The following is a 14,164-nucleotide window of genomic DNA, read 5'->3' on the forward strand; positions in this document are numbered from 1 at the left end:
GGTGGCACAGGAAGTCTCTTGGTTTTTGGAGCTGTTTGCCATTTGGGTATTCCAACAAACATCTGTTCACGGCTGACTGTGTGCCAGGCACCATTGTAGGCACCAGGGACACAGTATGGGATAAAAGAAAAAATTCCTGTCCTCCTGGATCTTATGTTCTTCTAGGCAAAGACCCAGGTTAGACAATAAACACAATAAATTGTATGTTAGGGAGTGGATCAATGCTGTTTGAAGGGTGAAGAAGAGAGCCAGATCTGGGGATCTGGAATGACTGGGGTGCAGGTAGGAACTTTTAAATAGGGCAGTCAGGGAAGGCTTCCTGCAGCAAGTGGCAGTGACTCAGGGAATTGGAATAAGTGAGGGAACAAGGCATGTGGGTATGCGACAAGAACATTACAGTCAAGTGCAAAGTCCGCAAGGCTGGATGGTGCCTGAGTTAATCAGGAAGAGCTAGGAGGAGGCTAGTGTGCCTGGAGTTAGCAGGGTAGGAGGTAAGGGATGGACCTGATGTCTAGCTGATGGTGAGGACTTTTGTCTTTGAACTATTTCCACTCCCATCATGGCCGGGAACATGGGCCTTAACTTACTGAAAATTCTAACTGGTTAAACCAAGGCTGCCCGAAAAGGGAAGCCCAGAAGAGGTAGGGGAGGGTGCTTTTGTGCAGCATAAGGATGTCTCAAAAGGCTGCCACCATCTCAGCTGAACGTGGGGATGTTGTGGGGCTTTCCAGGCAGAGAGGAGCAACGGATTAGGTCTGTCTGGTAGTGCTTGGCACACAACCGGCACCCAATAGATAAAAATAAAAACCGCAGAGTGAGGGGAACCGTGGGCAGGGCTGCGGCGGCCAAGTAGTGGTGGATGAGAGGTGCAGGAAAACTCAGTTCAGCGTGCATACGCAGATACTCTGGTGAGCCGAAAGAGGCCCCGCCCCTCTCAAAAGTTCCGAGCCTGCGCAGTAACAGAGCCCGCCCCTGTAAAGGGCCGCCTTTTTCCTGTCTTTTCAGCCTTGACTCCGCCCCCGAGGGACCTGCTGGAGGAAATGGGAGGGAATAAAGGTGGGACAAAACTCCATTGAGCGTTCTTGGCCAATCACCTGGAGGAATATTTGTTCTATAGTGAGAGAGGAGCTCAGAACAAAAAGGAGGCCCCCTTCCCTGATGGGGAAAACCAATGAAAAAACGTGTAGAGGAGTGGGGGCTGAGGGAGAAAAGCTGAACCACGCCCTTCATTCTTGCTTTGCCTCACTACAGGACGCCAACCCGATTGGTTGGGCAATAACCTCAAAGGGCGGGGCTGCAAACGTTCACAGTAGCAAAAGAGCTAGCGGTGGAGGGAACAGCGGGGCGGGGCCAGCCTGTCCTAGCTGAGGTGGTAAAGGCCAATGATTACCCAAGCCGCCTGTCCTAGAAAAGTCATCTTCTCGCGAACCTTTAAAATTCCTGCTTGCTGAAGCACCTCAAGGGACCAAAACTGACAGCCTCATTTGTCTTTTTCCTTCTTGCAAAAGTCCCGTTTGCCACCATGGGGATGTACCAAATGAGACTGAGTAGGGGGAGCGAGCGGTGACTGGCACGCCTGACTAGGGCTGCTGCTCACCTAGACACTAGCAAACTTCTGGCAAGACCCGAACTGAGTCCTAAGCAGCTTCTGCACTTGCCCCTCTGGCGCCGTTCCAGGGCAGGCGCCACATTCCTCTGTGGGCGCGCAATGGCCGCACCCCCTCCCGCAGCGGACGGGTCTTTTGGTACGTGCAGTCCGAGGTAAGTCCCCTCCTACCCGCTTCACCCTGTCCAGCGCGTGCGTGCGCATGCGCGGAGCGCGGCGCGCGCGGCGGTTGGGCCGTTGGCTGCTCGGCCCTGGGATCCGCGTCTCCGCGAGCAGTCGGCTCTGAGCCGCAAGTCGCCGTGAGCACTCGGATTCGAGCCGGCGCCAACGAGCCCGGGGGCATCGCCCGCAGCGGCCAAGCTCATGGCCGGCTGAGCGGGACGCCGCCTCCGCCTCAGCCACCGCCGCCGCCGCCGCCTCCTCCTCCTCAGCCGGCGGCGGCCCGGGCCCAGCAGCCATGGCCGAAGACTACTGGGACGGGCGCCTGCGGCGAACTGGAGGAGAAGGAGGTCGCGCGGCCTGTGGCCAGGCCGCCGCCCCAGGCGCCGCCGCGCCGGCCCCGCGGCTCTGAGGTTGCTCGCGCGCCCCCGCCGGTGAGCGCGTCCCCGAGACGTGGGGTGGGGGCTGTCCTTCCTCCTATAGAAAGAACGCGACCCCGGGCCCTGCCCAGGGGTCTGGCCTGCAGGGCTGGCAGGTGCCCCCACCCCCAACGAATTTCCCAGAATGCACCGGACAGGGGGGTCATTCGGGGCCTCCCCTGACCTTGGCCCCGCCCTGGGCCCGTCCTAGGAGCTAGGGATGGGGAGTGCTGTGGGTGTTAACGGGGTAATCTAAGGACCAGAGAGTTTGGAAATGGGTGGCATGGTGGTGAAAGGCTTGAGGTTTACTACCAGGGAGGGAGGGGGGAGGGGGGCTGACCTCCGCAGGGGTTCAAGCATGTGGTCACAAGCCTTAGGGCTGTGTGCTCATGGAAGGGGGTGCAGGACAGCGAGGGACAGCGGGGTATGTAATAATAGGGGTAGGGTATCGGGACAGTTCCAGGACACGCTAGTAGGGGCTATGGCTGTAGAGAGACCCAGTGTATAATGATGGGTAGGAATGTAGAGGTACCAGCAAGTGTGCTGATAGGATCAGGGCTCTGAGGCCCCGAGACTGATAAGTGTCAGTACGGTGTTAATGTTTCTTTGCTTGCCCATGGGAGGCTACAGTGTGAGGGTCCCGAGTGCGCCGCTGAGACTCCAGTGCGGAGTGTGCTGATGGGGCTCATGGCTGTGTGTGCATGTGGTCCTGGAAGGGGTGGGTAGTGGGGGCAGAGTGACAGATGGACTTGATGAGTGTGTTGTGGGGGTGGGACAGTGAAGACCTGAGCCCTGTACTACTGAATGTCAGAATTGTGTGTGTGTGTGTGTGATTCAGAAAGTTCATGGAAAACTCACATCAGCTTTCCCTTCCATCTTCCACGAACTTTTTGAAGGCCCTGCAGATGGGGGGGGTAGTGGTGAGGGAAATGTCCTAGTACTGTAAGGGACTTGGTGCGCTAAGGGTTAGGGTACTGAGCGTATGTCCATGAAAAGTGGGGAATGCAGGTCTCCAGGGCATGTCAAGGAAGTACAAGGTAATACATGAAGTTCTAGTGATTGCTCATGTGGGCTTAGAACCATAGAGCCACTTTTTAAAGAAGACTTTTTTATTTGAAAGGCAAGAGTTACAGAGAAAGAGGGGGGGGGAGACAGAGAGATCAATCTTCCATCTGCTGGTTAAGTCCTCAAGCGGCTGTGGCCCAGGCCAGGCTGAAGCCAGGAGCTTCTTCCGGGTCTCCCATGTGGGTGCCACTTGGACCATCTGCTACTGCTGTCTCAAGCACATTAACAGGGAGGTGGGTTGGAAGTGGAGCAGCCAGTAGGGATTTGAACCGGCACCCATATGGCATTCCCAGGTCCTAGGTAGCAGCTTAACCCCACTGCACCACAATTCTGGCTCCCCATAGAGGCTCTTAATATGTATGTCAAGTGGAGGGGGAGCCAGAACAGTGTGAGTTCTGGAATGTGCTGATCAGCATAAGAACATGGTGAAGACAGTGTGTGCCTGCGTGTGTGTCCGTGGAGAGCTTTAATGTATTGAGACTCCAGGGAGTGCTGATGGGAGATAAAGCTGTGCAGGGGACCTACAGTGTAATAAGGGGGAGCAGGGCTTGTGAAGGGACCCAAGTGTAAACCAATAGGGGTTATGGCTGCAGAGGAGTTGAAGCAAAGAGACACAGAGGACAGGACATGCGATGGTCTAGGTGTGCTACAGTAGATCCGAGCCATGGAGAGCTGCAGTGTGTGCTGCTGAGGGTTGGGGTAGAAAGAAGAGCTTTGTGCACTAATGAGGGTCAGGCTGTTGTAGAATGGTATGTTTGTGTGTCCCTGGGGAACACGGTTGAGTAAAGGTTCAGGGTGTGCTAATGCGGAGCAGCGCTGCGTGAGGCCCAGCATGTGCTAATAGGGGTCAGGATAAAGGTTCACTTTGTGATGGAGGGGATAGGGTAATACGAGGACAGGAATGTGTGTCGATGATGGGGCCTGACTGTGCCCAACTAGTTAGGGATCTGCAAGGTTCACTTTGTGTTAATGGGATTCAGAGCAGCGTGAAGATCCTGTGAGTACTCATGCAGGTCAGCTGTAGAGCACCCCAAATGCATGGTAATAGGGGTCAGAATCAGGTAAGGGGAGCAGTATGTTAATGGAGGGGGAGACATCGGTGCTATGGAGAAACTGACAGGTAGCTGGGCCAGGGAAGGGCCCAACCATGTGGTGGCAAACGTTTCTTGGAAGGGGCCGCAGGAATGCTCAGTGGAGTTCAGTGGGATACCATAGGGCTTTGAACACCTCTGGGGGTTAAAGGTACACAGGGAGGTCACGGGTGCCAATAGCAGTTAAGATACAGTGAGGCCTTCTTGAGAGTCTAGTGCATGCTGGCGAGGTCAGGACTCAGGAGGTGTGGTGAAGTGTGAGGAGTGTATCCTCATCAGTGGTCTGTGTGCTAAGTGGGGGCCAGGATCTGTGGGTGTGAGAGTAGTCTGAGGATGGGTGTGTGTCCTTGAGGGTCAGGAATGATCAAGAAAGACCTGTGATTTTTTGGGGGTAGAATTGTGTGTCCAGTTCTTCCTCCCTCCTTATTCTTAACTATGAAAAACTCAGACAGCTGAAATGATACTATTTTGGAAGTTTTGTTGCATATAATTGTTCAAGTATCTGTTCACAGGAACCTGCCCAGGGTGCACACCCCTTATTGGGAGTGCTGCTTGGTACATATCTTGTTCCCCATCTTCCTAAAACCTCTCACCACAACTGAACTCTTCAACATGTTCAGCCCTTGGCATTTCCACTCAGAGGCCGTAGTTCATTCTGGCTCCCTCCCATCATCCTTTAAGTCCTGCTAACAGTCTCCCCAGCCCTTGCCCCATTGCCTATCACAACATGCGAAGCAACTGGATATCTGTGCCATATGGGGACACAAGATAGTCTTTGGGAGCTGGGCACACTTTGCCTTCTTCGGCCTTGGGTCCAGGATTGTTTTGTCGCTGTTATGCTGGGTTCTGTGTGGATGGACCTTGTCTTCTCTTAGGTCTTTCTGCTAGGCTAGTCCCTCTACCCCTCCATGGGGGTGGTGAGTTCAAGCAGGCAGGAGTAGGGGTGGGAACTGCTTGGCTAAGCACCAGGTTTCAGGGTAACAGATTTCTCTCCTCAAATCTAGCCCCAGCCTCATCCTCGACCTCCTATCTAGCTCTACTTCCCTTGGGCCAGGGCCATCTTGGGCCCTGCTGTGAGTCCAGATGGTTCCTGGGCCAGGTCTTTCCCCCTCCTTGCTGGCCCAGCACCGAGGAGGAAGTAGAAGAAGGCCAGCCTAAGCCTTTTGGTGGCCCCATTCCCTCCAGCAGCCCATCTAGGTCATCTTCCTGTCGATGCCAGCATCTTTGGAGCACCCTTGTTGGGGGTTGTTCCTAAATAGCAGGGACCCCCTGCCTCAGCAGAGATGGTTCCTAGGCTCTCAGCTCCCTGATGCAGTCATTTCTGCCATAAGCGCTTTTGGGCATCTGCTGTGTCAGTCACTATTCTAGGTCCTCAGGATATAACTGTGACCTAAACAGAAAGACATTTATCCTGGCAGAGCTGATCTTCTAGTTGTGGCAGTGAGGAGACAGTAAAGAATAAAAGAAACCAATAAGTAGATGTGTTATCTCCAAGGAGGTGATGAGTTCTGAGGGGGATAGTTGGCAAGATGAGGGAGCTCAGGATGGTTGAGATTTTAGATATTCACGGAAGCTTCACGTGAAAAGTTGAGATTAGATCAATGACCTGAAGGGAGTGGGGAGTGAGCTGTTTCAAAATCTGGGGGAAGGTATTCCAGGTACCAGGAACAGCCAGTGCAAAGGCCCTGAAGTGGGACTCTGCTGGGTGTGGTACAGAACAACAACTAGGAATGATCCTCGAGGTAACAGGGCAACTGAGGTATAAGACCTTGTAGGCCACATTGAGGACTGGGCTCTTTATTTGGGGTGATAAGGGGGCTGTGGTTCATTTTCAAGTAGAGGAGAAATGTGACCTGGCTTTTAAAAATCTGGATTGGGCCTGTAGGTGCCTACCAGATCAAACATTTCCAGCAGTCCTGAGGATAGCTGGTCTATATTGAAATGGGGGGGGGGGTCTCTCAACCCAGTGGTAGGGTCTGAGTAGGATCCTCCCTGCATCCCCTACATGAGCAGACTTAATGGTTTGGTTCACTTGTCACCATGACGATGGTCACTGAGGGAAGCACGGAGTTCCTTATGGCTAGAGAGAGCATTCTACCTTGGCAGTTGGGGGTGATGTGGGGCTGGTGCCAGCGGAACATAATGTTTTATGGGCGTGCCCAGGGCCATGGTTCCTTGGTTCTGGGAGAGCCTCCTGTACCACCCAAACCTGGGTCCATTACTGCCGCTGCACCTGACAATACCTGCTGTGGAGCCTTCTGCTCCCACAGTGAGGCTGCCACCCTAGAGACCATCAGTCTACCTAGTGGGCCCTTGCCCTCAGCCAGCCACCCAAGTCTGAGTACCCAGGTAAGCCCCTCAGGAGCAGGGCCCAGGGGCTGGTTCTGGGTGGGCGGGCACTGACAAGGGTCCCCATCCATACGGCTTTCTCAGGACTCCTGAACAGGGCCAGGGGCCCACAGTGGGTGGGCAGCCACTGACACAAGTTCACGTTGGTGTTCCCTACTAGGTTGTGGGTTTTAGGGGCCTCCTAGTGGACCAGCAGATGCTAATAGAGGAGCCCTGTGCCCTTACTCAGGTCGCCATGGATCGGATGAAGAAGATCAAACGGCAGCTGTCAATGACACTCCGAGGGGGCCGAGGCATAGACAAGACCAATGGTGCCCCAGAACAGATAGGCCTAGACGAGAGCGGCGGTGGCGGTGGCAGTGACCTTGGAGAGGCCCCCACACGTACCGCCCCAGGAGAACCTCGCTCTGGACGGGGCCCACTCAGCTCTGCACCAGGTGGGTCCACAAACTACTCCTTGGTCTCATGTCTCTAGGCTGGTTCCCAGGTGCTGCCTCCCGATCCAGTTCCTCTTAGACTTGTGCTCCCATTTTCTTCCCCTTTCCTGTTCCATGTGTGCTGTTTTTTCCCCTTCCCTGCCATCCTCTCTCAGCATTCTCTGTCCAACTGTGCCCCTGTCCTTGGCTTTGTGCCAGGCCCCAGGGGAGGAGACGTACCTTGCATGTTGCACCTGCCCCAAGGTTTCCTCTGCCCTTCTCCTGCACCCTGCGGTGGCCCCCTCAGGCCTCCTGGCACCTACCTATCCAGTGCACTTGCCTCCCAGAGCGCTTGGCTACCTCTGCCACCACCTGCCTATTGGCCCCAGTTCAGGCTAGCTGCATTTTCAACTCACCCTGGAATGGGTACTCCACTAGGTGACTGTTGTCCGTCTCCCTCTCTGTCCTGGACCTGCCTAAGCTCCCCTAGGCCCCACCACCTTCTCCTTGAGGAACTGTGGGCTGCTCCAGGGGCCATGCATGCACATGTATGAGGAGGGAATGTATTGCATGGGAGAGGGAGTGTCTTGGGGTTCCTGACCCCATCTGGCATACCCTCCCCCTCTCCCTGCCACCAGAGATTGTACACGAGGACTTGAAGATGGGGTCTGATGGGGAGAGTGACCAGGCTTCAGCCACGTCCTCGGATGAGGTGCAGTCTCCAGTGCGAGTGCGCATGCGCAACCACCCCCCGCGCAAGATCTCCACTGAGGTGCTTAACTCACTGTTCGGGTGATGGGAACTGGAAAAGGGGGCTGGAGGTAGGGAGGTAGAGCTCATGGTCCCTTTTCGCCCCTGTCTTGCTTGGTAGGATATCAACAAGCGCCTATCACTACCAGCCGACATCCGGCTGCCTGAGGGCTACCTTGAGAAGCTGACCCTCAATAGCCCCATCTTTGACAAGCCCCTCAGCCGCCGCCTCCGCCGTGTCAGTCTGGTGAGCACTTTCTGTTCCTGTCCTCTCTCCTTCCTCTCCCTGTCCCCTCCCCTGAGCCTGCTTCGACCTGCCTACTTTATCCCACAGTCTGAGATTGGCTTTGGGAAATTGGAGACCTATATCAAGCTGGACAAGCTGGGTGAGGTGAGAGACAGCCAGGAGACCCACGGTGGGGATGAGGGTCAGCAGGAGCTCCCTGCAGCCTCATTACGCCTCTCCTGTCACACTTGCTCACACCCCCAGGGTACCTATGCCACCGTCTACAAAGGCAAAAGCAAGCTCACGGACAACCTTGTGGCACTCAAGGAGATCAGGCTGGAACATGAAGAGGGAGCACCCTGCACCGCCATCCGGGAAGGTACAGATCCCTGGCCCACCTTTCCCAGGCTTTCCTCACGACACATGTACATCCTCACTCCATGGTGTGAGCAGAGACAGAGGGTTCTGGAACTCCCCCTTCCAACACACTAGCATCTATGAGAATGCCCATCAACCCTATATCTGGGTAATAATCAGAGTCACCAGAAATCGGTTCCTGCTTGGAGGAAAGGTAGATGAATTGCAAACCAGGGTGCTCACTTTGGTTCTGACAGCATCTTTGATAATCCTCACCAGTGTACTTGCTCCAAAGTGTATAGTCAGAATATCAAATGGAATGAATTTGGATTGCACAGAAATTGAGTGTGCAAGCTCAACTTCACACGATGCTACAGGCCTGTGTACTGAGGGTCAGAGCTAGGCCCCTTCCCAGAAACTAAAAGCAGGTTGTGAAAATCTAATTCTTGCCCAGTCCTCTTCTTGAACCTTATTTCTACATGTGGAACATGAAGACCCACCTTCCTGGCATAGGGTGGGTCAGAGCTGGTGGTTGTGAGGTGGTACCCCAGACTGCATGGGGAAAGAAGGAAACCATGGGCTCGTCATCCCTGCCCAGTCCTTGTCCTCACCTCTGTCCTGACTTTCCCCCTTCCCATTCCTTGCTTCTTGCAGTGTCCCTGCTCAAGGACCTCAAACATGCCAATATCGTCACACTACATGACATCATCCACACGGAGAAGTCCCTCACCCTTGTCTTTGAGTATCTGGTAAGGCAGTAGGTCTTGCAGGGAAGTAGGGAGATGACTAGGAATGACAGAATGTGACCCTTGTTCTGTCCCGCTCTGTCTGTCCTCAGGACAAGGACCTGAAGCAGTATCTGGATGACTGTGGGAACATCATCAACATGCACAACGTGAAAGTGGGTGTGGGGCAGGAAGCAGGGGCACCAGGGGTCCCCCTCTCACTGTACCCTTCAAATCTCCGACAAATGGACTTTTCCCATTTGGCTTTTTTGTAGTTGTTGGAAGCCCTTGGAGGGCACTGGGACCCTGTCCTCTTGTGTGTGACACGGCTCTGGGCTGGCTGTCTGGGGAGGGGGGGAAGCAGTGCTTGCTGGGGGTTGGACTGGTAGATACTCTTTGACCTCTGCCTGTCATTCCTGGGTCCTCAGCTGTTCCTGTTCCAGCTGCTCCGTGGCCTGGCCTACTGCCACCGGCAGAAGGTGCTACACCGAGACCTCAAGCCCCAGAATCTGCTCATCAATGAGAGGGGAGAGCTCAAGCTGGCTGACTTTGGTACTGCTGCCTCCCCTTTCTTCCCATTGATCCCCAGCCTCATTCTGCCAGCCTCCTCCTTCCCCACAGTTGCCTGGTCTCGTTCCCCTTGAGCCTCTCCAGACTTTGCCAGCAATCTCCTCGTTTCAGATGCCCCTTCTCTCTGCCTCCCAGGCCTGGCCCGAGCCAAGTCAATCCCAACGAAGACATACTCCAACGAGGTGGTGACACTGTGGTACCGGCCCCCCGACATCCTGCTTGGGTCCACAGACTACTCGACCCAGATTGACATGTGGTGAGGACAGGTGGAAGTATGGCTGGGGCCGTGCATTGAAGGGGGTGGCTTGGTCACAATAGCCACCTAGCCAACTGCCTCCCCATCCACTGTGTCCTCCATGCCCAGGGGTGTGGGCTGCATCTTCTATGAGATGGCAACAGGCCGGCCCCTCTTTCCGGGCTCCACAGTAGAGGAACAGCTGCACTTCATCTTCCGCATCTTGGGTAAGGAGGCATGAGCCCTAATTGCTGTGGAGATATGCAGGGAGGACCTGTGAGAAGTTTAGGGTGACTCTTCTCCCCTGCCAGGAACCCCAACTGAGGAGACGTGGCCAGGCATCATGTCCAATGAGGAGTTCAAGACATACAACTACCCCAAGTACCGAGCCGAGGCCCTTTTGAGCCATGCACCCCGGTGAGGCTAGTGGGTGGGTGGGCGGGCAGGTGTTAGGGGCCAGAGTGCCCAAACTCAATGTAAAGCAGATCCCCTTGTCCTTGTGGTAGACTTGATAGCGACGGGGCCGACCTCCTGACCAAGCTGCTGCAGGTGAGACCACCTTCCTGGGCCAGCCATGGTTGGGAGGGGATTCCCGACGTGAGAACACAGACTCCCGAGGACAGGGTCTAAGGTGAGCAGGAAGAGGGGACCTATTTGTTGAAAATACTAATATTCCTCTGCTCCAATTCAGTTTGAGGGTCGAAATCGGATCTCCGCAGAGGATGCCATGAAACATCCATTCTTCCTCAGTCTGGGGGAGCGGATCCACAAACTTCCTGACAGTGAGTGGAGCTAGGGGATGGACTGGCTGGTGGAGGGGCCACGGGGAACGGGACTGCCGGGGACAGCTGGGTGCATCGTGGAGGGTTCTGAGTATGCCACTTCTACAGGAAGGACAGCTTCATACTGTGTGACGGGTTGTGTTTGTTATAAAAATGCTATTTCTTGTTTTTTAGTTCCTTTTTCCACTCATGAAATGTTTCAAATATACATAGGATAGATTTTAACATGTTGAAGCAGACATTCCTTGTGATGTGTGAGGCTACTTCAGAAAGATCATGTGTTAGTCAGCTTTTCATTACCTGAAAATTAACTGAAATACCCAAGAGGACCTTCTTGGGAAGGAAAAGGTGTTATTTTGTATGACATTTTTGAGGATCATGGTTCAGAACCAGGCACCCCCATGAACCTGGCACTGGGACAGTGGGTACACAGGGACAGTCATGGGGTGAGCCAAGAAGCGAAAAGAAAAACTAAGATGAACTCAATTTAAATAAGCCACCCCCTCGCAAGAATTACATTCTGAGGGCAGTCCCCCAATGACCTAAGTAGCTCTCACCAGGCCCCCTGCCCACTCAGACATCACAATGAGATCAAGTCTCCACCCTTCATCCAGCCACCCTCAACATAACATCTGCCCAAGTTTGGGGAGCTAAGTCCTGCTCAGACAAGTTCATTTAGGTACAAAAAAAAAATACTGGAATCCCTGAGTTTTTTTTTTTTTTCATAATATGTACTTATGAGCTTTTTGAGGACCCCCTCATATGTGCGTAAGATGCATACATCACTACTAGACAGAATAATAGGATGAGTCCCTAGCTATTCCAACAAGTCATCAGCTCATTTTTGTGTCTCCTCCACCCACAGCTACTTCCATATTTGCACTAAAGGAGATCCAGCTACAAAAAGAGGCCAGCCTTCGGTCTTCATCAATGCCTGACTCAGGTAGGTGTGGTCCCTCCCTTCCCCATCCCACCCCCCTACCTGCTTGCCCACCAACAGCCATCCGCTCTGCTTCCCCCTGCAGGCAGGCCAGCTTTCCACGTGGTGGACACCGAGTTCTAAGCCGATTCTAAGCCACAGACCGAGGCCCCAGCAGGCAGCGGCTGGAGGGATGCCACACCCCTCACAGGGCAGCCCCCAACTGCATCCTCCCTGCTTGCTGCCTGCCTACCTACCTGCCTGAGCCATGCTCACCTGCCCACTTGTCCCTTGCTGCCTGTGCAAACATCTGACCACTGTCAACTCACCCATTGGCCTGTCTCCTGGGTGCTAACAAAGCTCTCATCGCTCCTACGCCTGGTCTGTCTGTCTGTCTCTCTTTGTCTTGGTAGTTGCCGGCGGACAGCATGGCCGTGCCAGCCTCCCACACTGAGGCCAGGCCTCTCCCTCCTCGTCGTATCCTCCCCCAGGACCACTACCCCATGGCCAGCCAGGGGTCCGGAGCTAGCCCAGGCTGGGGCTCTCGACTCAGACAACATGGTGGCAATGCCTTGGGTCTGAGGTGTCCCCTGGCTGCTTTCCTGCCTACCCCATCTGCCTCATGTTGTGTGGGCCTTTTTTGTTTGTTTCATTCATTGTTGGTTTCTTTTTTAATTATTTTAAATGAGGTTTTCATTTTTTTAAATGCAATATCTCTGTATACAGACTGGCTGGGCCCCACCCCCTGCGTGTGGCCCTCCCACAGTATTTTGTGCAATGAAGCCCCGCTCCCAGCCTTTCAGAGGCAGGGACACAGCCCCTATTCACAACCCTGACCTTCACCAGACCCTGGGATCGGCTATAGGAAAGCATGCCTCGGCCACTCGCCTTCCTACCCCCGCCTGCCATCCCCAGCCGCAGGGGGATCTGGGGGCTACTGGAGACTCTGGGAGATGGACAAGGTGGGGGGCCCACTCTCCCTCCTGCAGTCCTGTAGCCGGGGCCTCCTTCCTTCTCAGGGTCTTCCCAGCCCAACCCTTCTGCCCCCATCCCACTTGGTGCTGTTGAGTAGGGGCCCTGCCAGGAACTGACCAACTCAGCAAGGAGCCATAGTGTGTATATGTGCACAGCAGGGACAGAGGGGCATGTGGAGGTGTGTGCCCAGATGTTGCCCCCAACCCCTGGGTGGGGGGTGAGGCAGGGCAGGGACAGTCTTCTTCGGGGTCAGCCCCCGGATGGGTGGTTACCTCCCCTTGTTCCACCCTAAGCCCTGGGGCCCTCAAATGGGGTGGGAGGGCAGGGGTGGGAGCCCTCCTCATGGGGTTTGGGGGGTTGGGTTCCTGAATGCACCATAATCGCTGTATGAAATATTAAAAAGTCTAAAGTGTAAAGCCTGATTGCAAATCCTGTGGGTGTGGGGGCTAAGCCCACTGTGTTGGTGGGAGTGACTACTGGGACCTCAGGGAACTGATACCTGGCCCTCGTTGTCTAGAAGAGCACTGGGAATGGGCCACAGATACCACATGACTGAAAAAGGCATCTGAAGTGCTACACATTTACTGGCACATAGAGCTGAGGCAGGCAGGGCAGGCTGAACAGTGTTGATGAGCTGAGAATCAAGCAGAAGCGGAGATTAACCCAGGACCAGGAGGAAGCCTGGAAGAAAGTAGAGGCAGGAGGGTGTAATGAGGCTGTCTGAAGGCCCAATAGAAGCAGGGGTTGGAGGATGTGGCAGAGAGGCCTAATATCGCCACGTATGTGTCTGGGGCACTGGGAGAGGGAATGTGAGAGAGTAGGTTCTAGACCACTAAGCGGATTAGGGGAGTCTAATACATGGGGTGATAGAACTGGAAGTATGGATTATTGGTGTCCAGGAAGTAATGGGAACCACAGGCATGGATGAGATGACCCTGGGAAGGATGCTATGGATTGTAAGGGTAGAGGTCAGATGGCCTAGTCTGGGTCTTGCCCTCAGGTGTGAGGATAGTTGAGGTTTTGGTTTTCTTTTTCCTGTGAATTCAAGCCCCTGTCCCCACCATCCTGGGTAAAGGCAAGGATAGACTTCGGGCAGAAGAGGTGCACTGGATGGGGCCGGCAAATAGTGCGAGTAATAGCAAGCCTAAGTGATTGTTTACTGAAGCCCAGCAGTGGGAGCCTGTGGTTCTCTAGTCTCTCTGCTGTGTCCTTATAAGTACTTCAGTGATAGCTTGCAGCTTCAAGGTGCCATGATGGCTTCTGTGTCCCCAGAGGTGGCAAAGCAAACTGAGGAAACAGGAGTCCCACCTATTTTCTTGAAACAGGGCTGGAACTTCCACAGGCTCAGCAGACTTCCCATGCCATCCCTTAGCTAGAATCTGGTGACACAGCCACCTCTGGCAGCAAGGGTAGCTGGGAAACTGAAGACCTTGCAAGAGGATAACATTGCCAGGCTGGACTCAGGACTAGAAATCGCCCAACTGCTCTGAGAAGTGGTAGGGTCTGGATGTGGGCAGAAG

At 54.4% G+C, this 14,164-nt stretch overlaps 1 protein-coding gene across 14 annotated transcripts; it reads left to right on the plus strand.

Annotated features, from left to right (window-relative positions):
• Nucleotides 1-1,328: 1,328 nt before the first annotated feature.
• Nucleotides 1,329-13,060, plus strand: CDK16 (cyclin dependent kinase 16). Of its 14 annotated transcripts, none has more exons than XM_070067003.1 (16): nt 1,342-1,761; nt 6,919-7,126; nt 7,744-7,877; nt 7,977-8,102; nt 8,190-8,246; nt 8,346-8,460; nt 9,093-9,187; nt 9,277-9,339; nt 9,592-9,715; nt 9,869-9,989; nt 10,098-10,195; nt 10,280-10,385; nt 10,454-10,517; nt 10,660-10,750; nt 11,616-11,693; nt 11,776-13,060. In XM_070067003.1, the coding sequence occupies exons 2-16, from the start codon at nt 6,925-6,927 to the stop codon at nt 11,811-11,813; spliced, it is 1,512 nt and encodes a 503-aa protein (XP_069923104.1). In that variant the 5' UTR covers nt 1,342-1,761; nt 6,919-6,924; the 3' UTR covers nt 11,814-13,060. The 14 variants fall into 14 exon arrangements, with proteins under 14 accessions (XP_069923110.1, XP_069923104.1, XP_008270768.1 ...); XM_008272546.4 differs by having other exon boundaries at nt 12,083-13,060; XM_070067007.1 differs by having other exon boundaries at nt 10,475-10,517.
• Nucleotides 13,061-14,164: the final 1,104 nt, after the last annotated feature.

This window comes from Oryctolagus cuniculus, chromosome X (genome assembly GCF_964237555.1).
Source record: "Oryctolagus cuniculus chromosome X, mOryCun1.1, whole genome shotgun sequence".
Classification (NCBI taxonomy): domain Eukaryota; kingdom Metazoa; phylum Chordata; class Mammalia; order Lagomorpha; family Leporidae; genus Oryctolagus; species Oryctolagus cuniculus.